Below are 23,906 nucleotides of genomic sequence, written 5' to 3'. Positions count from 1 at the left end.
GGCCCTTGGTGATCGTCCCATAAGATCAGGATTGTGCAGTTGTTTACATTAAGCTGCAGCTGGCGGTTAAAAAAACCATCTGCCGGTGTCTGAAACTGCTGGCAGTGGCAAAAGGGAAGGATATACCTGTTTTGAAAACATAGAATTTATAATTAGTCTCGCAAGACGATCTTTATTAATATTATTCATTTTATTTATTACGGCCGAGCTGAAACTATTTGCTTTCACGGATAGTGCAATGGAGTATATTCAGCTCTAAAATCAATGCGAAAACTAACGAAATAAATCGAGGTTAGCACACAATGAGAAAATACTTTTTGTCTACATGCGTGTGGAATGTGGACCTGCATGCCCATGTGCCCGCTACAAGGACGATCCCACAAACGTTTTCAAAGCTCTTCATTCTTTTATTCATGCATCCATTAATTAATTCTTCATTCCGGTATAAAAGCATCTAAAGAGTTACTTACATTATATTTGCAATTTCCATTGTGTCTCTGCGTAATGCAGTCTGTAAATCCCACTGTGCTCTGACAACGATTTTTCCTATACTGAACTAACATGAAACTCGGTCTAGTTTCAGAATTTTCTGCCTTATCGTCTTACGTTATTGCTCCCCCCAGCCCCTCGTCAAATGAAGTTCTTTCGGCATGGTCCCCGTCTCTCAAGGTCAAAAAACAATAGAACCTTATACTGCCAGTGCGAGTTGTGGGCCTCTTCAGGGCGCGAGCTGAAAATCAAAGCCGCTGACCTTCACTAGAAATGAGCATACATTCTTTCTTTGCAACATCCCGTAGTAAAGCCATCTGTGAGAACTTGAAGTTTCGAATCCATCTATGTAGTGTGCCTCAATGTGCAAATGCGAACTGGCTTCTCTCCCATCTGCAACGGCTTGCTTGGCGCGTTCCAAGGCCCCCAATTTTGTCCTCGTTGTCTGCGAGCTTTGAAGCCCCAAAGAACCATTGAGACTTAATTTTTTGGGGAAGGTCAGGGAAAGTATAAAGTACCCGAGGAGTTGACTTGAAAGTGAGATTTATTGTTTGTTTTATTATTTGCAATACGCAAGCCTCCCCTCGGTTAGCAGTGCCCAGCATTTAGAAGAGATTGCGAAAATTAGTTACAACACCAAAAATATATACATACACATATAGACAAGGTCAGCAATATGAGGTGAATAGAGAGAATTCAAAGATGACACCCAGGTTGTTCGGCACCCAGGATGGTGAATGTAGGGGTTAGGTTTAGCGTACTTTGTATGCACACTGTACAATAACGTTTATTTACAAAAAGGCAATCGTATTACAATTATTTAAACCGGGATTTGTACTTCACAACCAGCTCTCCTTTGGGTGGACATGGCACAGTGGCAATGTTGGGTGGCAATGGATCAGTGCTCTGCACAGAAACATTCAAAATTCCATATCTGTGCTTCTCTAATACAGCAACAATAAGGCTTTTGACAAAGTCGAACTCCATTTCCTCATAGACTGATATGATCACCCATTGCTTACTTCTTTTTGAAAAGGCCTTAGTGTAGCGAGACATCCTTACATTACCCTTAGTCCTAGATTGTTCACGGCCGAGATTCTCGTTATGGGCCAAGACCGCTAGTAGAGTCCTATGTCTCATGCCCTGTATGCTGAAATGCAAGCGCTTTGGCCTGTACTTTAGGCACATATTGTGGAACACCTCCAAACCTCCTGTGTGACAGAATTCTGTCAGTCCCCTCAAATCTCTTGATAGTTTTATCGAAAACAATCTTCTCAATGGCTTTGTGTGTCGTGAAGATGGATTCAACCACTTCTTCCGTGCCTCCACTGCGGACAAAGGGCCATGTTCACATTGGTGGAAATGTAGGTTTCTGACCAGCGGTGCACTTTGGTACAGTGGTGCATCAGTGACCGCCATTTTTCAAGTAGTATTTCCACTGACCCTTCACAAGTTTTGGAGCTCCACCAAAGATGGTTGCTGATAGACTGGGACCACTCTGAAATACTTTCCAAACCTTTTTTTTCCCTGCAGCCGAGATTTTCTTATTGATTAATTTAGCAAGATGCTATGCGTCAAAATGGTGTTTAATATGTGGGAACTGCACTCTCATTGTCTTGGCAATTGAAACGTGTCTGTCCGTGGCTATGAGGTGGATGTGCATTCCCCTCGATTGTAGATATTCCACTGATTTTATAAATCCTAGTTTCTCCATGGCCACTGAGGATGTACATTGTGTTACCTGCACGACCACCGAACTCACAATTTTCTTACTATCCATGTCCTGAAAGTGGTAGGTGCAGTACTTGGCAGAAAATCCAGGGCTGTAGCACTGTCCATCGCCGGCTAGCCTGAATCGTTTGCCTTCGAATGTACTTGCTAGAGACAATTGTTCAATTTTCCAAGCATCACTAATGGCCGGAAACAGATCATCATGTTGGTATTTGTAGTACTGCATTTTTTAAATGAAATGGAGTCCCACAAACTGAAAGAAAGACTAACTTTCTAAAACTGGACCCACTAAAAAGTGATGCAGCTGCACACAGTAGATTGCCTGCTGGCAGTTTCCCCAGCATCGGTTGTGCAGACCATGAGAACGTATGATTTAATCTACAGGCGGCATGTATTTTGACGTTACTGCCTTGTTTTTGACGAGTCACATGAATCAATGGCTTCCCACATACTTTCCCTCTAGCTGAATGCCCACATTTCAGCATACTTATAATATTCATCAAACAACTGTCGAATACTATATCTTTCATTAGACTGTCGTACTGCGTCAAAGTTGTTTCGGCCTGTGACGTTGAGGACATATCACCACATTTGAAAGAAATATTGCTGCTATCAAGTTCTGATGCGTTGGTGAATGCTGCTGCTGGTTCATTCTCTGTCATTTCAACATCTGCTACTTCAACATTGATGGGAGAACACAACAATGTCGACAGCTTTTTGGGTGGCAATTTTTTGGCGGGTGTAGATTGTGTGAATTGATCTGCGACTACTTCAGAGCTATCTTCAATAGATTCAGTATCATCTTCTTGTGGTGGTGCGGTCGCACTGTAGCAATGGTCCTTTACAACTTTACTGGATTCTCCGGACACATTGATTTCATGTTCTGGCCATTGGACATGAGCATCTCTAGTCTCAACATGCGGCGTCTGAATTAATAGTTCCTCCATAGTGTAAATGGTCTGGCAAGCAACATCTCTCATTCGCTTCACTGTGTATGTATAGTTCGGACACACACGGGTAACTAGAGGATAGATTGGAAAAGGGATGTTCAGTTTAAACACAAGATAAAGTATAGTACAATTGACTGGAAAAAAAACAAAATAGTCCCCAGCAGAAAAAAAATTCTAAAGTTATGAACTGTTTGTAACTAACCTTATTTTTGATTCTTTTCTTTGCAACTTTTTTGACTCGACCTTCAACATCTGCACGCTGTTGCTCCGATACGTATCCGCATGTCTCCCCTTCCTCTTGCGCTGCAACGACTACATTTTCTGTATCCGCATAGACAGCACGGAATGAGGCTCCATCGACTCCCTGAAACATAGTATTTTCATTACTGTGTATCAAAATATTGTTAGCATAAAACACACTTGAGGACAAACACACATGTACATCTCAATAGCCAAACACGATTTAAACATTGTGTGGAACAATCAAACGACAAGTATTCGAGCTCTGATGACCTAGTTCGATGGAGCTGTCAGTATCCATACCTCTGGCTCTGCATGGACTCCCACGAATGATTGTATTGAAGAGGAGGCATCAGCAACTCCCTGAAACACAGTACTTGCGTTCGTATGGTTTTCAATATTGTAAACATAACACACACTTGGTGTCGACGGCACACGTACATCTAAAGAGATAACCAGAAATGTTGCATTGTCTAAAAGAATCAAGGAATATTGAAATATGATCAGATTTAATCGACTTATTTCTCTGATTTCTTTACATCTGCATCATCTAAATGGGATCTTGTGATTGTAGTGGAAGCTCCATCGTCTCCCTGAAACACAGTACTTGCGTTAATAGGGAAGTATAGCAAATGGAATCACGTTATATGATCACGCTCGATGGAGCTGTCAGTATCCATACCTCGTGCTGCTGAAGAACATCTAGGGCTGTTGTCAATGTGGTGGACGCTTCAGCATCTCCCTGAAAGACAGTACTTGCATTAGTATGGATAACACTAATTATAACTGAAAACAAACACCAGGGGACGACAACTAAGGTGTATATCAATTGGAAAGCGCTAACCAAACAATTGGTAAAATAATCACACGATACATAAAAACTATTAATTGACATGCATAAAACAAGTCTGTAGCGGAATAGCCAAGTATGATTACCTGATACGCGCTAGAAGTGGTTGATAACTGCAAGCACGTGACGGAAGTAGAATGTTCTTGCTTCAGATTCAAGGGATAGTCAAGAAGTTGTAAAGGTAAATTATTGTTTGATAATGAAATTCCAATATTTAAAATTGCCATGTAAGGAGACAGAATACTTGAGTAATGCGCAATATAGCACAGTTGCCTGTGCCCATATATAGATTTCGTTTGTGCGTTATGAAATCTAAAAATAATATATTGATAAATGTCATAATTCAAAAAGCTATACACTCATCAATGTCAAAAGTATTACAAATTGTAAACACCACCTAAACTATCAATTAATCTATTCGGCTACCTACACACTACCGCAAGGCCTAAAGCTAAAAACGAACACTTGACTCACCAGTGGCGGATTGTGGACGAATAGAGTGGGAATAGCGTTTGCGAGCAATTTTTGTGTCGATAGCCGTTTATTCTTTGTTACTCAAGATGTGGTGTATATGTTCGAGGGAAAGTGCCGGCTGCAGATGTGGTATCGATCACCCCTCTTGTCCTCAAAGACTTGTTGGACTCTACTTTCCAGCTCATCCAGTGGATATCCGCAATATCTGACCCATTCTCTTATTCGATCAATAGTTTTCAGGAATACAGGCATTGTAGTGCCTTCAGATTTAGCATGGGTCTTCGAAGGGGAACCACTAATCGAACAGGCAGGCATTGTTGAAAATTCGGAAAAGTAAATATCAAGATTATTATAAAACCTTGATGAATAAAAATGTCATAAAAAAGTAAATGAACCATACCATGCTCAATGCAAGGTTTGTTTTGGTCGCCGGAACTATACCAGTTCATCATGTGCGGCTTAGTATTTGCATAAGTTAGACATTTTTTAAATTATGTGACTAAACTCTGAACATATGACTCGTCCCTTGGATTTCCGTCTTGCACGAAAAGGAAACATGCTTACATTATAGACTGGACCCCCCGAAGGATGCCATTCGATGACAATTGACACAGATGAAAATAAATAGATCTATTGATAGCATTACAATTGAAACTCAAGTCAATAGCAATGAGACCAATGACCACAGCTCTATTGGGTACTGTAATAGCAAATAGATTGAAATGTAAAAATGAACGAAATATGACTAGGATACATGGCCTTACCTTGACCAACAAACAGTTGGATTCAGCAGGCCGAGCAGTATGTTTCAGGAGAACAGGTAGATGGCCACAGGTAGCACACTGACGAGTTTGCTCGAAGCGGTCACAGATAGCACAGCGACGAGCAGATTAGCATAGATCTCAGTGCTTCTCAGGTAGAAGGTTCAGGAGTTGACTTGCAAAGCACAAAGATGTTCTCATGAGACATATCAAGTGGTTTATAAAGTATTAGAAACAGGGGTGTGTTTGTGAATGAATGACGTGTGTATGTCGTGGTATGTTTATTGCAGGGGGGCGGCCTGCCTTGGGGGAGGCCTGCCTGGAGACACAGGGTCTGAGGAGGCCATGTGAGCGATGGCCCCTGGGCGTGGGATACCTTTTGTAGTGTACATCCTGTTTGGCACCTTGGCCGTTTGCGCCCGTGACAGCCCCCCATGCCAGTGCTCATCCCCGGGTGCGAACCGACTGCCTTTGATAGAGGGGGTGGGATGGATGGGCCTGGGACGTCCAGATAAGGTACAGGAAGACTGCTGAATGGAGACACACTTATGTGGATTGCAGGGGGGCGGCCTGCCTCGGGGGAGGCCTGCCTGGAGACACGGGGTCTGAGGCCATGTGAGCGATGGCCCCTGGGCGTGAGATACCTTTTGAAGTGTACATGCTGTTTGGCACCTTGGCCGTTTGCGCCCGTGACAGCACCCCATGCCAGCGCTCATCCCTGGGTGCGAACCGGCCGCCTTTGATAGAGGGGGTGGGATGGATGGGCCTGGGGCGTGCAGGCAAGTGTGTGGGAGCGAGGGGCCATCAGGCCCCTCTCATCCTTTACTTCTTAGTAGAAACTCGTACCAAGTGCCTCCAGTAGTGGGTTCGCCCCTTGCCCTTATGTGATGTTAACTTTGGATGGCATTCGCGTAGATGGGAACACTGAGCAGGACACGGGGCATCCATTTTTGTACCCCCTTTCCACTCCATCTTGGTGACCAGGCCTCACTGCGATAGTACAGCGCGCAGAGCACATGGCCCACACCCTCGTTCCCACTCTGACTGGAAAACTCCAGAGGTATTTGCAACAGCTAATAAATGTAACACATCACTCTTCCTCTGAGATCACGGTCCTGCATGTGACCCGGCCTGAACCAAGTACATAGCTCGTTCATCTCCACAAACGTGTCCTTGCCCACGCACCCTCGCCAGTGGAAACTTACTGCCATTCTGACCCTGTGTCCTTGCAAGGTATTCTCTTCATGTGCCAGACCACTGACGCCCACCTAGCAGATCCCCAACTAACATTAGACCCCTACTGCAGTAGATCGTTGCCTATCAATAAATGCCACATACCGGAGATTCTTGTGAGCACAGACCCACACTTCAAACAGTGTATTATAGTGGTCAAGACCCTTGACCTAAGGCCTGTATAATCCAATGTTAATTGATAGTATAGATATATACTTTTATAGAGACATAACCGACTGAAAAACTTTGAACAAGTGTTATTTAGTGCATGCATTATTGATAATATATGTTAGCTTAGATAGTGGCCACCCCGCTTCACAGCGACCTGAACTTCACCCATTCCGAGCACAGATGTAGGAGTGGCATGAAAAGCAGAGTATACTTACTCGTTACTCGGATTACGAGGACGAACAGTTGTGCGAAGTTCGTGCATAAGCACCATCATTATCCTCAACACGGACCGTGTGAGGCAGGCTGCCCTGAAGTCTGGCAGCTCGGTGATGCATTGCGGTCGTGGCTCGCCTTCAGAAATGTAGTCCACGCTTCCCGAGTTTTCACAGCAGCAGCAGTTCTCGTCCTCGGTTGGCATTAGCTTACACCGATTGCATGTACACCAGGTGGAAACACTGTCTATGCGACTAGGTCCAGGCTCTTCAGCTGTTGAATCGTCCTCCCAACTGCCGTCCGAAGACCCATCGTTTTCGGGTGTTTCCCTTTCCAGTAGTTCCTCCTCGGTATACTCGGGCTCGTACATGTAGGGCATTATTGTAGCCATTGTGTGTTAAACAAACTAAAATAATTTATAGCGGTGGTACTGGTATCTGTTCACACGGGCTACAAGCAATGATGGTAGCTGACCAGAGCACAGAAACGAGTCACAGAATACTCAAAGTAACACAGAGAGATGAATGGAATCGAAAATCTGCTGCTGTGTGTTGTGAAACGGTCTGTTTATACTTATTGAGGTAAGAGGCGTCCTGCCATTTCCATGGCGACACGTCATTAGCTGAAGCGCAGCGAATGTTGACACGAGACGTGCTTTGGCGTTGTGAAATGGGCGGTACGCGTCTGCTGATGACAGGCTCAGGGGCGGGGAATATGATTTAGTGCCGCAAAAGCAGGTCAGCCAGGGCGATGGGGGTAATGATAGGATTATCACAAAATGGCAGCTCCCCGATGCCTGTTTTCGCGTGCGTTTAATGGACGAAAACTCGTGTAAGGTCCATTGGAAAGTTTTCTAAAATCGAGCGACTTAGGCTTAAAAACACATGGCCGACCAGTAGGGGCAACACATTTTTTTGACCGAACCATTCCTTTAATGTGTGAGCCTTTTGCTTAGTTGTAGTATTGGTTAAGTTAAGCCTGGGTGGGTTTATGAAGGTGTTGGTAGGGCTAACCACGGGTGATGGCAGGGACCTGTTGGTTGGTTTAGTCGGGATAGTGTCCCGTGCTCTAGGCTCGTATATTTTGGGTAGTCTGGCGCGTAGTTTGGAATTTCTGGGGGAGAGGCCGCATGGCGTAGAGAGGTACATGGCGAGTGTGGGGGGGTATCTATGTGCCTAAGGCTAGGGGGTGGGCTGAGATGACTAGGTACGTGGATAATGTGGAGAATGACTCTTAGCAGAACCGAGTAGATACCTGGTAGGTAAATTGTGGCGGTGGGGACCAATGGGAATGTGTCAACTAGCTGCTAGTTGCTAGATGGGTCTGCGTGGGGGATCAGGCAGCTAAGTGTGAGAATCACAGCATTAAGGCAGAGATCGTTGGAGGAGCACCAATCCTGAATTATGGATAGATAGTTAGGAATGAGCGAGGAAGGAGAGCCAGCTGAGGGAATACTGGAGGAGAGCAGAGTGTCATCAGCATAACAGAAAGTTGGAGGTGAAAGTGGAGATCAGGTGGGCCAAAGGGACCAGATAGGCATTCAAGAGCCAGGGTGAGAGGATGGAGCCCTGGGGGACACACATGTAGAGAGAATGGTGGTGGAGAGGAAGGACCTGAATTGGACCAGAGATAGTCGGTCCAAGAGGAAGGAGGTCAGTCACGCCAGAGCCTGATCCGTGATGCCCAGGTTCTCACGAAGCCAATTGATCAAGGTCGAGTGATTGATCATATCGAAAGCAGAAGTAAGGCCATGGAGGATGAGGACAGAAGGCGACCTCGAGTCAAGAGTATAGAGCAGACCGTCACATGTGTTCAGGAGAGCAGTTTCCATGCCTCTGGATGCTCTGTAGTCAGACTGATGTTCATGGAGGCAACCAACAGATTCAGTGTGGAGAGTAGCTGGTAGATGGCCAATTTTTCTAGGAGTTTGCCCATGAAAAGAGTGGTAGAAATCGGGTGATAGTTTGCCGGACAGCTAGGATTGGCAGAAGGCTTTTTTAGTAGGGGGTGCACAAGGTAGTGCTTGAGGAGAGAGGGGAAAGATCCAGTGCCAAAGGAGTGATTGCAAAAACCAGAACATTCATAGATCGGACTTGTCTCGATACATTGTCAGGTGTCTATAGAGAAGGAAGCAATAGGAAGAGCAGAGGCGGCCAAGTGGGGCCTGAGAGATGTGGAGGGAGAGGAAGAGGAAACTGAGAACGGAATGTCCTGAGTTTTAGTGGTGAAATGAAAAGCCAGCGCCGAGCAGAGTGACTGGGAGGGGACAGGAGAGGTGGAGACTGCAGTAGGATTGACCAGCACCTTGCAGATTTGAAAGAGTTCGGTCATGTTGTTAGAGGCGGCATTGATGCAGGCTTGGATGTGGCCTCTTATTGGAGAAGACAGATTCTGTATTGCCTTTGGAGCAGGTGGCAGGCCTGTTTGTCAGAGGATGCGCCCAAGGACCTCCACTTCCTCTCAGCGACCCTGCACTTGCGTTTTAGGGCGGCGAGGTTGAAGTCATACCAAGAGTTGCACTTGGAGGTAGGTTTCAGACGGATTCTTATGGCTGAGTCAGCCACAGAAGCAGGAGGAGCAGAGAAAGAAGAGGCAAAGGTGTCCACTGACACTCGCCTGTATGACAGAATAGGAAGGTGGCAGTCCTGGGGTAAGCTTTTCAAGTGGGAGGAGAGCAAGAAAGTGGTCAATCCATGAGAGAGGACTGGTGAGAGGGGTATGTCTGAGGTGATAAGAGCATCCAAGTTGCAGCCAGCAGTGTGTGTCGGACTAGAGGGAAGAATGGAAAGAGAGAATTGCAAAGGTTGTGGAAGAGCCCAGAGGAGGAATTTGAAGCATCTGTTGAAGTCTCCAAGGAGAAGAGGCTGAACAGTAGATGTAAGGAGAGAGGAGGAGATGTCAGCCCATTCAGAGAGGAAGAGAGCGGCCTGGCCAGGTGGCCTGTAGATGGTGGCCACAGTCAGAGAGGCCACGAGAGCATGTAGACCAGTTATTCAAAGGAGGAGTAGGAATGACAGAAGCAGGGACCCACTCCGGAAAGATTAGGGCAACTCCACCTCTGGGCCAGTAGGTTCTGGGCTTGAATAGGATCTTGTAGCCCTCCGCGAGGAGGGTGTCAAAACTTATGACAGAGCTGTCCCTAAACCATGTCTCGGTGAGAACAAGGACATCCAAGTCAAGGTCTTGAAGGATGCGGCACATGTCAGAGGAGTGTTTGACAGCAGAGCGAGAGTTGAAAGCAGCGATGTGGAGCAAGTTGCCACATTTGAAAGAATTCCGAGGTGTGGTACAGGAGGGCGATGCACCCGGCTGAGGTTGTAGAGGGACCCATAGAGTGGACAAAGGGGATAGACTGAGGTGGGTTGGGAGTCAGAGAGGAGGAGGAGGAGGAGGAGAAGGGGGGGGGTAGGTACCAGAGAGGCAAAGAGGAGGGAGGTGGCAAGGGAGCCAGAGAGGTGTTAGAATGAGTAGCAGCAGAAGAGAGTAAGTTGATAAGAAGTGGGAAGCGCCCATCAAAAAGGAGGATTTTGGGCTGGGGGCACTGGACCAAGAGTTCCGATTCAGATAGACAATGCTGGTTTTGGAGGAATGGAAGGAGGCCAAGAGGGCTCCCATCGGGTGCTGCCATTAATGAGAGGAGGAGATAAGAGAGAGAACAGAGACCCTATGAAGGGTCCCATAAGTCAGGAGAGAATGATAAAGAGGTCAGTGAGAGTCTGTCTGAAGGAAGCACTGATGTAGGTATCAGCGATAGGGAGACCTGGATTGGAGACCAGGATATCCCTCTTGAACGTTTTCCTTCCAAACTTGGTGAGAGCGATAGGATAGTCGATAGAGTAGCAGTTAGAGAAGGTGGGAGAAATGGAGAGCACCATAGGGGGTGCTCGGAGGAAGGTTGGAGGAGGTCAGAGAGGGAGAGAGAGTGAAGGATGTGTGGGCAGAAGCACTTACTGTTTTTTGGTAGGAGGCAAGAAGCCCACCATCTCCATGGCCTGCTTGAGCCGCTCAAAGTCATGTCGAAGGTCTTCGCCATCATCAATCTTAAAGTTATTCTGCATGGAACGATTTGAGAAAAATGACAAGCAAAGTTCTAAGTGACACATCAAAAACATGCATTCATTTGGTTGAACAGATAAATAAACCCAGCAGAAAACTAGCCTGTGCCACCTTCTGATTATGCAATGACTCGCCAAACACCAGCCTAGAGCAGAGCCCCCTATGCCTCTCCCTTTTAAAACTAAACGTCACCAACTCCCAGCTGTGTTTCCCAACTTCCAATCACCATACTGAGCAATGAGTTCCAATAACAAGGAGGGACTTCCCGGCATTTACATCTAAGTACTGAATACAATGAAAGAGTGACTGACATCTCCATACATTAAGCCCATACAGTTCATCGTCAGGAACCCTTGTCTAATGATGAAGGGGAGACGAAGGATTAATTTTAGGGAAACGTACTGTGGGAAGAGTGTTATCCCAAGGATTGCCGATTTTGATTACTTCGGTGTCAGATTTTCCACCAACACGGGTGCTATAGCTATAGCTCATGTTAATAAGCAGGGTGGAGTCTCCAGGGTCATGTTTATGTTCAAAGCAAATCCAGAAGCCCCCTTGCTCCAGTTATACAAGGGAATTGTGGCTTTGGTTGCCAAATCTGGAATGGAGCTGTTGGGCCATGCCAATGTCAAGGGGGTCCAGACAGAGAACCAATTTTTTAAAAATGTGTTGGGACTTCCAATTTGGGATTCCGATTTTTGGAGTACATATGGAAGTGGGCTGCACAACAATCAGTGACGTGATATTCTTGCAGCCGGTATTGCACTGGCGTAGCTTATGGGGCAATGGCAGGGCATCACTTACCCGCAAATTAATGTGTTTTCTGATTGGTAAGGACCCGGGAGACAAGATACAGTGGTTGTCCCATATCAGGAAACAGCTAAGGGGGATGAACTGCATGCATCTTTTTTCACCTAGCAGTATGCTCCACAGGGGAGAAATAAATCAATTGTCTGCTTCTTTTCGGGAGTCTGTATTTGGACAGAGAAAGCAGTGAAATTATGAAGCCAAAGAACTGACCTGATGACTATAATGTCCCCGGGTGTTCGGCACTATATTATGGGCAGAATCACCCAAATATTGTGTCCTCGTATCTAGGGTGAGGCTGTGGTGGCAGCATGGGCCGGGGCAGATCGATCTTGCCCAATATGTGAAGCTCTATATGAGGACCTGGCACACCTGTTCTTCTTTTGCCCTGCGTATGCACAGGCAAGAAAACTGCTTATACAACCGCTATTAAGAGAAACTGTTATTGTTCAATACAGGCCAGCTCTAGTTTACCCGTTATGGGTAAATGCACCACAAGTGGGCTGGTCACTACTCTCGTACCTAAATATAGCACTATGTTAAAGGAAATGAGTACTTGATATAATGCCCCGATAATGAGCTTTTAAACATTGAACAATGCTTTGAATCTAATTCTTCCTGCTTGTTGTTGTCTTTGCTGTGGCTCTATAATGTATGTGTTCTTATTGTGATAGAATTGTGAGTTTCTATATTTAAATTAATTGATTCTGTAACTCTTCCGATTTGTTGTGGTTTTATGGTGTTATGTGTTTTTGCTCCGATATGATTTATGTACTTCTATATCTTGTAATGTTTTTATGGATTGTTTTTTTACATATCCGAATAAACTTGATGATGATAATTGCAAGCCCTCATCTGATTGAAGAAATTTAAAATGTAAATTAAATTTATCGAACTACTCAAAGTGGTTTTTAAACAGTTAAAGTTGCTCCATTGTCCATGCAAGAAAAATTAGGAAAGATAATTCAGTCGAGAGATTGTAAACTGGATAACCGATTACCTTAAAGAGCCACAAGAACACCTGCAGACGAAGGAAATGGCTGCGGTGCGCAGTAAAAATCAATTTAACAAAACATAACACAGGCACATGATCCAGGCTACAACCTCCAGATAAGCCAACAGTGCTACTAGACAACACCAGTGGTAGAGGTGAGCAAGAACAATGCAAATTAACAAAAATGAGTACAATTTAACATTTCAACTCAGGCAAGACGCACAAGGCCAATGGTTTCTTCCAGGTTGGGCTGGATTTGAACTGGAGAAGCAAGAAGAACAAGTTACTTACCTTTTCTGGTAAGGTTCTTTCGATGGGTTGTTCCTCCGACGTATTCCACATCTATGACAGGTAATGACCACAGCTGTGCTGCTTGGGAACATTTTCAGCAGAGGGCGTCCTGCGTCGATATGTTGTTCCTAGAGGAAATCTCGTCCAGGGTCGACATCACCGGATAGATATATATATATATATATATATATATATATATGAGACGCACGGCACCCGTAGCCTCAGTTGTAGTTTCTTCCCCAGAACGTGTGGCACCAATCTCCCGTCAGTATGACTGCAGAAAGCCTTGTGGAAACGGAAGCTGCAATCGCACAAGAAATTCTCAGTAGCGGGACAGGCTGGGAGGGATCCATGTGGAATACGTCAGAGGAACATCCCATCGAAAGAACTTTACCAGATAAGGTAAGTAACTTGTTCTTCGAGGGGATTGTGTCCTCCAACGTATTCCACATCTATGACAGACTCCCAAAGCAGCACCAAAGTATGGAGGTGGGAAAATAATTTACAATTTTAGAATGCCCAATCAAATTGCTGAATAAAGGACTGTCTTACCAAAGACCAAGGGATAGCGTCTCACAAAAGTGTGGATAGAGGCCCATGTGGCTGCTTTGCAAATATTGCGAATCGGAACACCTCTGTAGAGCAGTGGAGGCAGCCACATCCCCAGGAGAGTGAGCCGGAAGCCTACTGGAGGGTCCTTTCCCGCCAACCGGTAACACTCAGAGATCGTCAAAATAATCCATCTAGACAAGGTCTGTTTGGAAACAGCCTGACCTAAGCGCCTTACAGCATAACCAACTAAGAGCTGATCATCCACTCTGACCCGGCACATCTGTGAGAGATAGAAACTCAAAGCGCTTCTAGGATCCAACCTATGGAGCCTCTACTCTTCCTTATCAGGATGTGGAGGAGGATAAAAGGCCGGAAGGATCACCTTCTGGCTCAAATGGACTTCGGACGCAACTTTCAGAAGAAAAAAAGGCTGCACCCGCAGGACCACCATTTTTTTATGGAACACAGTAAAGGGTGGCTTGGCGGAGAGTGCCTGCAACTCACTCACTCTGCGTGCGGAAGTAACCGCAACCAAAATTACAGTTTTAAAGGACAACCGTTGCAATGGACAAGAACATAAGGGCTCCAACGGAGCTCCCATTAGGAACTTTAAAACCAAATTCAAATCGCATCCTGGCACCTGGAAAGGTGATGGTGGAAACACATTAGTTAGCCCTTTTAGAAATGGAGAAATCAAGAGGGATCCTAAATAAGAACATTCCTCAGACGAGCGCTTAAATATGGACAGCGCCGCCAGGTAACCCTTAATGGTACCCACTTGCAGGCCCCTGTAGGCTAAAGAAAGCAAAGTAGACAAAACCAAAGCAATGGAACACTGGAAAGGATCCACATTCTGTACCCTGCACCAGTCACAGAACTTTCTCCAACGGCAACGGTACAGGGATTTTGTTGCAGGCCTTCTGGCTGAAAGCAACACCTCCATCACGTCTTCAGGGAGGTGCCAATCCTTATACCTCAACCTTTCAGACACCAAGCATGAAGGCGAAGACCTCCTGATGGAGAACCTGACCCCCCTCCAGTGAGAGCAGATCGTTTTGGTAGGGAAGACGGCGTGGAGGGCAGTTGGACATGTCTAGAAGGTCCCGGTATCACGCTCTCCTGGCCCATACCGGAGCAATAAGGATCATCCGGGAACCGAACCTCCACAACCCCTGCGGAATGACGGGGACTGGAGGAAACATGTACAGCAGGGGGAAGGACCACTCCACTACAAACGCGTCCCCTAAGGCTCCTCTTGGAGGAAATTCCCACGAGCAGAATCTTTCGCACTTCCGGTTGACACTGATGGTGAAGAGATCCACTTATGGGGTTCCTCAAAGGGCGAACAGAACTTCCTGAGCCAACTCCCACTCATGAGAGACAGTGTTCTGCCTGCTCAGCGCATCCGCCGTCGCGTTTGTATTCGGCCAGATGAACTGCTGAGATCGAAAATTTCCTGCTGAATTGCCCAGAACCAGAGCTGCATCGCCACCCCTTTTTTGTTGAGGTAGTGCATGGCCACTGTATTGTCCGTCATAATCAGGACATTCTTCCCCCGCACAGGCGACACGCAGCTCTAACAGATTGATGTGGAGTCTGGGCTCCGACAGAGACCAACGGCCGCTGGCTGTCAACTCGTTGGCATGAGCTCCCCAACCCGTGAGGGATGCGTCCGTCGCGATTTTGACCTCTGGCCAAGGTTGCCAAAACGTAGCTCCCTTCATCAGATTGCCTTCGATGGCCCACCATAGAAGATCCTGTGCGACCGAGGGCGGAATCTGAACGGGATCCGACATCCTGCCGGAGAACTGCAACCACTGCATCTTGAGAGCCCACTGCAGAGATCTCATCCGCAGCCTGGCCTCTGGCACCAGGAAAATGCAGGAAGCCATGATGCCGAGCAACCTTAAGAACTCGAATGCCGGGAGACTCTGGGCACGTTGAAACTTATCCACCATCTGCAGAATGTGATGAGCCCTCACCTGGGGAGGCGAACACTGCCCCAGGGACGTATCAAGCACTGCTCTGATGTATTGGAGCCGTTGGGTAGGTGTCAAATGGGACTTCTTTAAATTGAGGGAGAACCCCAGCTTGTGAAGGGAGTGGCAGGTGACGGACCGATGATCTAGGACTTGCTCGGGTGAGCGTGCCCTGATCAACCAATCGTCCAGGTAGGGGTAGGCGTGAATCCCCCTTTCCTGAGATATGCTGCCACCACCACCATTAGCTTGGTGAAGACCCTCGGGCGGAGGTCAATCCGAACGGCAGGACCCGAAAATGAAAATGCAAGTCGCCAACCGCGAATCTCAGGTACTTCCTGTGCTTGGGATGAATCGGCACATGAAAGTAAGCATCCTTGACTTGATGTCGAGAGACACCAAACAATCCTGAAGTTGAAGGGCCTTGAGGACTTGAGAATGAGTTACCATCTTGAACTTGTTCTTCCTGAGGAACTTGTTCAGCCCACGCAAGTCCATGATGGGTCTCAATCCCCCGTCTTTTCAGGATCAAAAAATCAGGGGGAATACCATCCCTTGTTCCTCTCTGCTACAGGCACCAGTTCTATGGCACCTTTCTCCAGCAGGGATAGGATTTCCTGCGCAAGCTGGGGATCCGGACGCTTCAAAGAGAGCTTCCCCTGTGGATTGTCTTGAGGCCACTGCCGGAAGGGAAGACAGTAGCCGTGGGTTATGATCTCCAGAACCCACACATCTGAAGTAATGGCATGCCATTCTCCAAGATGCTGCACAAGTCTGCCCCCAACCGGCGTCCATGGGACATGGCCTCATGATGGAGCGGATAGGGCTGCGGCAGTGCCTGAGGGCAAAGAGGCAACTGTCCGAGCAGCTTTGGCACCTCAAGTACCTTGCTTTCCACCTCTGGTACCCCTACGGTGGCCCCTTTGACTGGCAGCTCCTCTCGATCTACCAAAGGAAGGGTAGTACCGAAAGGAACCTCCCCTCCATTGCTGTCCCCTAGGATGAAACGGCGGAGGTTGACGTACTGCAGCGCTCAAAGACTTAGCTGCAGCTTTGGAGGTCTGCAACCTCTCAAGGCTCTTGTCAGCCTTGCTGCCAAACAAATGGACACCATCAAAGGGCATGTTGAGAAGCCGAGATTGCACATCAGGAGCAAACCCTGACTTCCACAACCACGAAAACTTGCGTATCACAGTGCTCGCAGCCATGGACCGACTGACAGTGTCTGCCCTGTCCAAACCCGACTGTACGGCTTCACACATGGCATTCTTGCCGTCCTGCATGAGGGCTAGAAAACCATCCCGTTCCTCCCCTTCGGGAATATGCTCAGCCGCCAAAGATGCACAATTCCACAGATTGTGAGCAAATCTCGCCAAGGCACAAACGGAGTTCGCTGCCTTCAAAGCCATACCCCCAGATGAAAATACTTTCTTCGCCCAACCATCAAAGCTCTTATTGTCCCCATCAGGAGGGATGGTAGGGTACGCAGCCTGCTTTGCGGGGGCCGTAGCCGCCTGTACCACCAAACTCTCCAGAGTAGGGTGCGTCGACAAGTAGCAGGGGTCACTACTGGCTGGGAGGCATTTTTTCGGAAGCAACTTATTCACTGCCGAGAGACTCTCTGGAGCAGTCCAAGCTGCCGCCACCCTTCTTTGCAAAGCCATGTGAAATGGCAACACCTGGTCAGTGGGTGGACCCTGGTCCAGGATGTCCATCAGATCATCCTGATCAAAATCAACAGGTGGAGCAGACCAACACAAGTATTCAGTCACCCTCGACATGAGACGCCTATAAGAGGATTTGGCATGCGTCCCTGGCTCAGGCCTGATGAACTCCACCTCCGGAGAGTTATCAAGACCACTGGTGTCATGCAGGGACTGACGGAGTTCCTCCAACTGACTGTGCCCACACACAAGGTCATCAGGAACAACAGGAGGCACAACCACCTTCTCAGACCCTTCCTCCACCTCCGAAATATAATCCAAAGGTTGGAACAAATCCAATCTGGCCTCACAGATTTACTGAGAGCCTTCCTCGGAGGTTCCACAGCCCTCCGGTGCACCTCCAGTAAATTCTCCACAAACGGCATCGAGGGCACCAAGGGATTCGGCATGGACGTCGACCGAGGCGCCGAGAACCTCTTCGAGGCTGGCGCCCCGAGAGAGCCCCTCGACGGACACGGCACTGATGGTGTTGACACCTTCCTCGAAGGCTTCACAGGTTCTGACGGTGTTGATGGCGTCGAGGACCGGGACCTGGAATGGCTATGGCGATCTCCCTTGTCCGAGCGGGACCTCGACAGCTCCCGATGATCACGCCGACCACCCGAGCCCACAGGCGTATGAGTGGTTGACCGAGCACGTTCCTTTCCGGCTTCTTTCAAAGGCGCAGAAGGAACTGTGCCTTTGATTCGAAAATCGCCAACATCTGCCGGCGGAATGAATCCCGGTGACGGCGCTTGCTAGAATGCCTCGACGAGGCAGAGGAATGGCAGGAACCACTTTTAGACCGAGACCCCCTGGACTTTCGCCGACACGGTGAGTCTCCCTCGAGTCATCGGTCGAAAGCCCAGCGGACTACGACTTATGGGGCTTAGACACCCTACCTACCTTCAATTTCTTCTTCCGTTCCTGTAAGGCCTTAGACGTCAGGGACTGACACTCCTCGCAGTCGGTGGCGTGGCTTTCGCTGAGGCACCAAAGGCAGATGTCGTGCGGGTCGGTGATGGACATCTTTGATCGGCAGTCCCAACACTTTTAAAAGCCCGACTTCGGGGTAGCAGAAGAAGACGAAGACATATTCGCACTGAAGAATCGAGCGCGCTGAGATTCTGAAGCGACCATGTTGAGGAAAAAACTGAACTGAGGCTACAGGAGCCGTGCGTCCGATATATAACATCCAGTGACGTCGACCCTCGAGGAACAACTTATCGACGTCATTGACGCAGGACGCCCTCTGCCGAAAATGTTGCAAAGCAGCACAGCTGTGGTCAGATGACACAATCCCCTCGAAAGGTTCTTTTATCCCTTCGCTGAGCCACTTGCCCAGGAGAACCGAAGTGGAAAGAAGCAGCAGCATTTGTGCCTTTCTGAAATGGCTTCACTGCCACTTTCACTGGTGCCTAATCAGACGGTTAACAATGTATGACCTGGTCCATCAGCTCTGTATAGGAGCCCGAAGTCCACTCTGTATCATGAAGGATTAGATCATCAATGTGTGCCGGGAAAGGAGAAATGATCATGAAGGGTTGCTGCGTGGTGAATGCGAGCAGAGAGCGTCCTCTTAGGGAAGCCCCTCAGGATTTTTCAGGACAGAGATAACAGATTACACCGAACAGGGTGCCGCACGTGTCAAATCTAGTTTTTGCAAACATTTATTGAAAGATCAACACATTTCCCTCACCCTCATGAAAATCATTCACTGTCGCAAGCTTTGAAGAAATAATTAAACAACATGTGTAGAGCAATAATAGTATGCAGCGAATTAAAAACAGGACGACAAATTATAGTTACTCAAAAGGGTTCATAAACATGGTAGAGATACGCATTGTATCACTCAGTCCAATCACCTAGTACAGAAGACAAAAACCGACTACAATTCTTTCCATGAAACCAAAATTTTACACAAACAGGGAATTCATATTTGTTGATTGTACGTAAAGCAAAAAGGACTACGACACATATTAGCCCTAAATTTAGTTAATAAATAAAAGTCGCAAAACTCTAATATTACAGGTCTTACAGTGCAATTCAAAAATGCTGAATACCACGGTAAGGTATTCTGTATATCAAGGTTTATATGTGTTCGGTTTTGCAGTTATAATCCAAAGGAAGCAAATGCCACAATGCTGCAAATGTCTGCAAGCACAAGCATTATTTCAACCAATCGAAAGTTATTCCGGGACCTGCAACTTCAGCAAAATAGCAGTTCCTTCTGCTTTCTACGCACAAGAACTGCACTAGCGCAGCCAACACGGGTGCCCGTCCTCCACCCACCCATCTCACTGTTTTTTTGCTTAACTGTTCTTATTTTGAGAATTGTTAATGGAGCAGGGACAGCAGAAATCCTGTGGCACAATTAAAAAAAAAAACATCCTATTTATTGTTACACTGCATTTGACACAAAATATCTCACCGTCCCTGAAAAGAGATGCCAGAGATTTAAGATCCTACACAGCAAGACTCGAGGCAGCCTGCAACACAGTAGAAATGCCACATGGTACTCCTTCACTCGCGTAGGCCTCATCTCCTCTATTCTAGGCAGCAAGACTGGAGGGGCCTGCACCAAGGTAGCAAGACTAGAGGCGGCCTGCGCCACAGAAGAAATGCCACATGGTACTCCTTCACTCGCGTAGGCCTTATCTCCTCTATTCTAGGCAGCAAGACTGGAGGGGCCTACACCAAGGAAGCAATACTGGAGCGACCTGCACCAAGGAAGCAAGACTGGAGGCGCCTGCACCACAGAAGAAATGCCACATGGTACTCCTTCACTCGCACACGTCTTCTCTCCTCCATCCTAGACGGCAAGACTGGAGTGGCCTGCACTACAAAAATGCCACATGGTACTCCTTCATTCGCGTAGGCCTGCTCTCCCCTATTCTAGGCCTCAAGACTGGAGCGGCCTGCACCAAGGAAGCAAGACTCGAGGCAGCCTGCACCGCAGAAGAAATGCCACATGGTACTCCTTCACATGCACAGGCCTCCTACACTATCCTGTGCAGCATGACTGGAGGTGGCCTGCATCACAGAAGAAATGCCCCATTGCACTCCTTCACTCGCACAGGCCTTCTCTCCTCTATCCTAGGCAGCAAGACTGGAGCAGCCTGCAACACAAACGAAATGCCAACTCGAGCGAAACTAAGTGCACCCTCCCTCCGCAAATGCCTGCATTGGTTGCAAGTTGAGGATCAAATCAAGTTTAAAGTAGCGTGCCTGGTGTATAAATGTCTTAATGGCCTTGTCCCAGACTATCTTAGGGCAAGGGTTCGTTGGTACCAACCAACCAGAGCCCTACGCTCGGGAGATAAACTTTTGCTGGCTGTTCCACGCTCTAAATGAGTCTCCAGCAGTGATAGGAGAATCAGATTTTTTGGACCTATGGTCTGGAACCATCACCCACCGGAGATTAGAGCCTGCCAGTCATTTGGCCAGTTTAGAAAGGTTCTAAAAACCCACTTACGTAGGCAGTTCTATCTAGAGTCACTATGATGTTAGTTTACGCCTTGAATCTAGCTGTTCTGATCATTTGCGCCCGGATACAGTTTAGTCTGTCTTGGAGCGTGATGTGAATAATCGAAATCAAAATCATAAAATACCATTGTACTGTCCTAGCCCCACCCACCTCTGTGGTGTCTGTGTGCACTGTCTTTAGCATCCCACACAGCCTTATCATCATCATTGGCACCCTCCATAAACTGAAGCTTAAGCACCACCTATTATTCCCAAAAACGAATGGTGGTGCTAAAGCCCCCCCTACCCTACGCAGCCTCAGTAGCCGTAACTAAAGTGCCATATGAGCAAAATGAACAGTGGTGTCAAAGAGTCACCGAGCCAAAGCTGATGGTGGTGGTACTGTGCCACCTATGAACCTCAACTAATAGTAGTGGCTAAAGCACCCCAAGACAAAAATAACTGGTGGGAGGACACCTGGCGACTTTTCAGTGACTGCAATGCGCTCCCTTCCTTTACAGTCTACACACACATATATTTGCATCATTGGGTAGTGCTAATTAGGTTGCAAAACGAAAAAGAATGACTGGTCCAAGGCATACGTCTGCAGCTTGAGACAGTCAATGAACTTATGAATGAATGACACAGGCAGAGACATTCTGAACGATGTTCACCCTAACATAGGGTTGCCCCCTAACCACATTTTCCCACGAATCAGAAAACACGACACTCATCTCAAAAGCAAGGAAGTTTAGATCAAGTTCGACATGTGCACATTTGTGTCCGCATTTTTAGATTGTCATCTTTACTAGCACTGCGCTAGTTTCTAAACACAATTAGTTTCGTTAAATGAGAAAATTAAGATCAGTGAAGATAAAAACACGACTACTGAAATCGCACAATTTTGCATCAACTGATAAAACCATAAATGCAAAAACATGCAGGTCACACCACATTTTCAAGCTTCGAATATCAGGCGAGCAGCTGCATTCCGGCTCAAGAAACTCTTGACTTTTGCACTCGTTTGATGGAATGTGTTCCAACAGCTTACCTGGTTGAGGTAGAAATAATCTTCAGGCTGCTTCAGCTGGAACTCCCGACGTTCCTCTTCAGTCACTCCCAGAAGCAGATAATAGAAGACGTGATAGTTCCTACAGGTTGAGATTAGGGACAAAAGTAAGGCTATTTCTCAGGCAACACAGTTTCTTACTTGTATGCACTCCATCCACTTCACAGAAGCCATTCATGTTTTTATAGACGAAAGGGAATGGTCGAGGCCTGTGACCATGATTCATACTACACCCAGATTCGTGTGGCGCCGGAATAGCAAGGGAGTATCTTCTCAGGAAAACCTAGTTCGCATGTCAGGCTGGGCTTGAAACGGTTTGCTTTTTGATCGTTTGAACATGATGCATTGGACTAGTGGGGCTATGCTCACATTTGCAGTAACTGCAACTGGAGGCGACACCTCACTGAAGATGATGCACACTTGTAGAAATTATCCCCCACATGATGTCACCACCATCATCACTACTTACAAAATACGTTTATACATTTTTATAAAGTACTTCCTTCTATTTTTCTCAAGCACTCTAAGGTTTCTGAAAGCGGCACGTTCATGTTCTTTCACTTTAATTTTGCAGGCACTATTCACCAAGTCGGAAAAACTTCACAGTCCAAACTCCTCACTTTCTGAAAATATATGATTTTATACAGTGCCTTAAGTGGCACTGCAAAATAACCCAGGCCACATTAAGAGGGCGTGGGCCAATGGTGTAGGGGAGGGGGTGTCACCCGCCTGCTCACTGGGCCACGTCCCTGGCTCAATGGGCTACAGGCACCCCCCACCAGGCAGCCTTTTGTACCCATCAGCAACCTCTCCCCTCTGCATGTATTTGCTAACGGCTTGGCTGGCCGGGGACAGCCCCTCACATGTTCAAACTTAATGGGGGCAGCATCACCATTAAAGCTGAAAAGTTGAAGCCGAGGCCTTTTTTCCTAAAGCCTGCAACTCCCACGAATGAGTAGGAGCTTCAGGCTTTAGAAAAAAAAGCCTTGTCCTGTAGTGGCCGTGGCTGCCAGCGGAGATTAGTGAACCCTGGCAGGGCACCGTCTCAGAATGAGATTTCAGAGCATGCCTGGGGCTCGGGCCCTGGCTAGTCCCGGCCCACTTAGAAGCCCTGGATTTATTAAATACAATTTAAAGTAAATAATGCTATGTTTCAACTATGGATACCGCTGACACGTAAACAAGATGACCGTCCAGCATTCCATGAAAATGTGACCAGTTGCACGCACATATGCTCACACACACAAAATACTCCACACGTACCAATTAAACATGCAAAGGAACTGATACCACGGCGCATAGATTTATAAAATAAATTGACTATCATTAATAATCAAATGCCAACGCAACATATTTTTAAAGGAAAAACTCTACAACATGCCAGACATTTGTTGAATCTAGAGAAAGAAGCTGTGCAACAGAGGGAGCTCACCAACTATTAACACAACATTGCAATTGTGCATTCATACCCTCGAAAAGCGCCCACATGCCCCACTCCCTATGCTTTATGAACTCCTACAATGGCATGTACACTGGTACCCTACGTGTTCCAATTCACGCAGAATGTCCCCACGTAATAAAGAAGACGCTTTTAAGTATTAAAGAACGGTCCTGACAGAAAGCACCATGTTTTTGTTTACCTTTCGTCCTTTTCTTGAGAGACAAGACGAGATTTTTCAAGCAGATATTTTTCAACGACAGCCCTGGGGAACAAAATAGAATAAGAAGCATGTTAATATCCAACAGAGAGTAGAAGCACGTGGAGCAGGTATTTATAGCGGCACTTCAGCAGGTAGACCGGGCAATGGTCAGCCACACGCCCTCTAGAACCCTCCACATGTTGCTTCACTCCCCACATAGAAAAACAGTCCTCAACAC

At 47.0% G+C, this 23,906-nt stretch overlaps 1 protein-coding gene across 9 annotated transcripts in view; it reads right to left on the bottom strand.

Moving 5' to 3' along the window:
• Positions 1-23,906, bottom strand: part of MYO9B (myosin IXB) — a 925,026-nt gene that overhangs the window by 386,175 nt on the left and 514,945 nt on the right. For all 9 annotated transcript variants that reach the window (XM_069649217.1, XM_069649219.1, XM_069649218.1 and 6 more), the window contains exons 4-6: positions 23,669-23,731; positions 22,011-22,110; positions 11,064-11,164 (exon numbers count right to left, since the gene is read on the bottom strand). In XM_069649217.1, coding sequence (XP_069505318.1) covers positions 11,064-11,164; positions 22,011-22,110; positions 23,669-23,731 — 264 coding nt within the window. The remainder of the gene's footprint in view (positions 1-11,063; positions 11,165-22,010; positions 22,111-23,668; positions 23,732-23,906) is intronic.

This window comes from Ambystoma mexicanum, chromosome 1p (genome assembly GCF_040938575.1).
Source record: "Ambystoma mexicanum isolate Mex_15411 chromosome 1p, UKY_AmexF1_1, whole genome shotgun sequence".
NCBI classification, from domain to species: Eukaryota; Metazoa; Chordata; class Amphibia; order Caudata; family Ambystomatidae; genus Ambystoma; species Ambystoma mexicanum.
The sequence above is the reverse complement of the archived record's forward strand: the minus strand, read 5'-3'. Positions and strand labels throughout refer to the sequence as shown.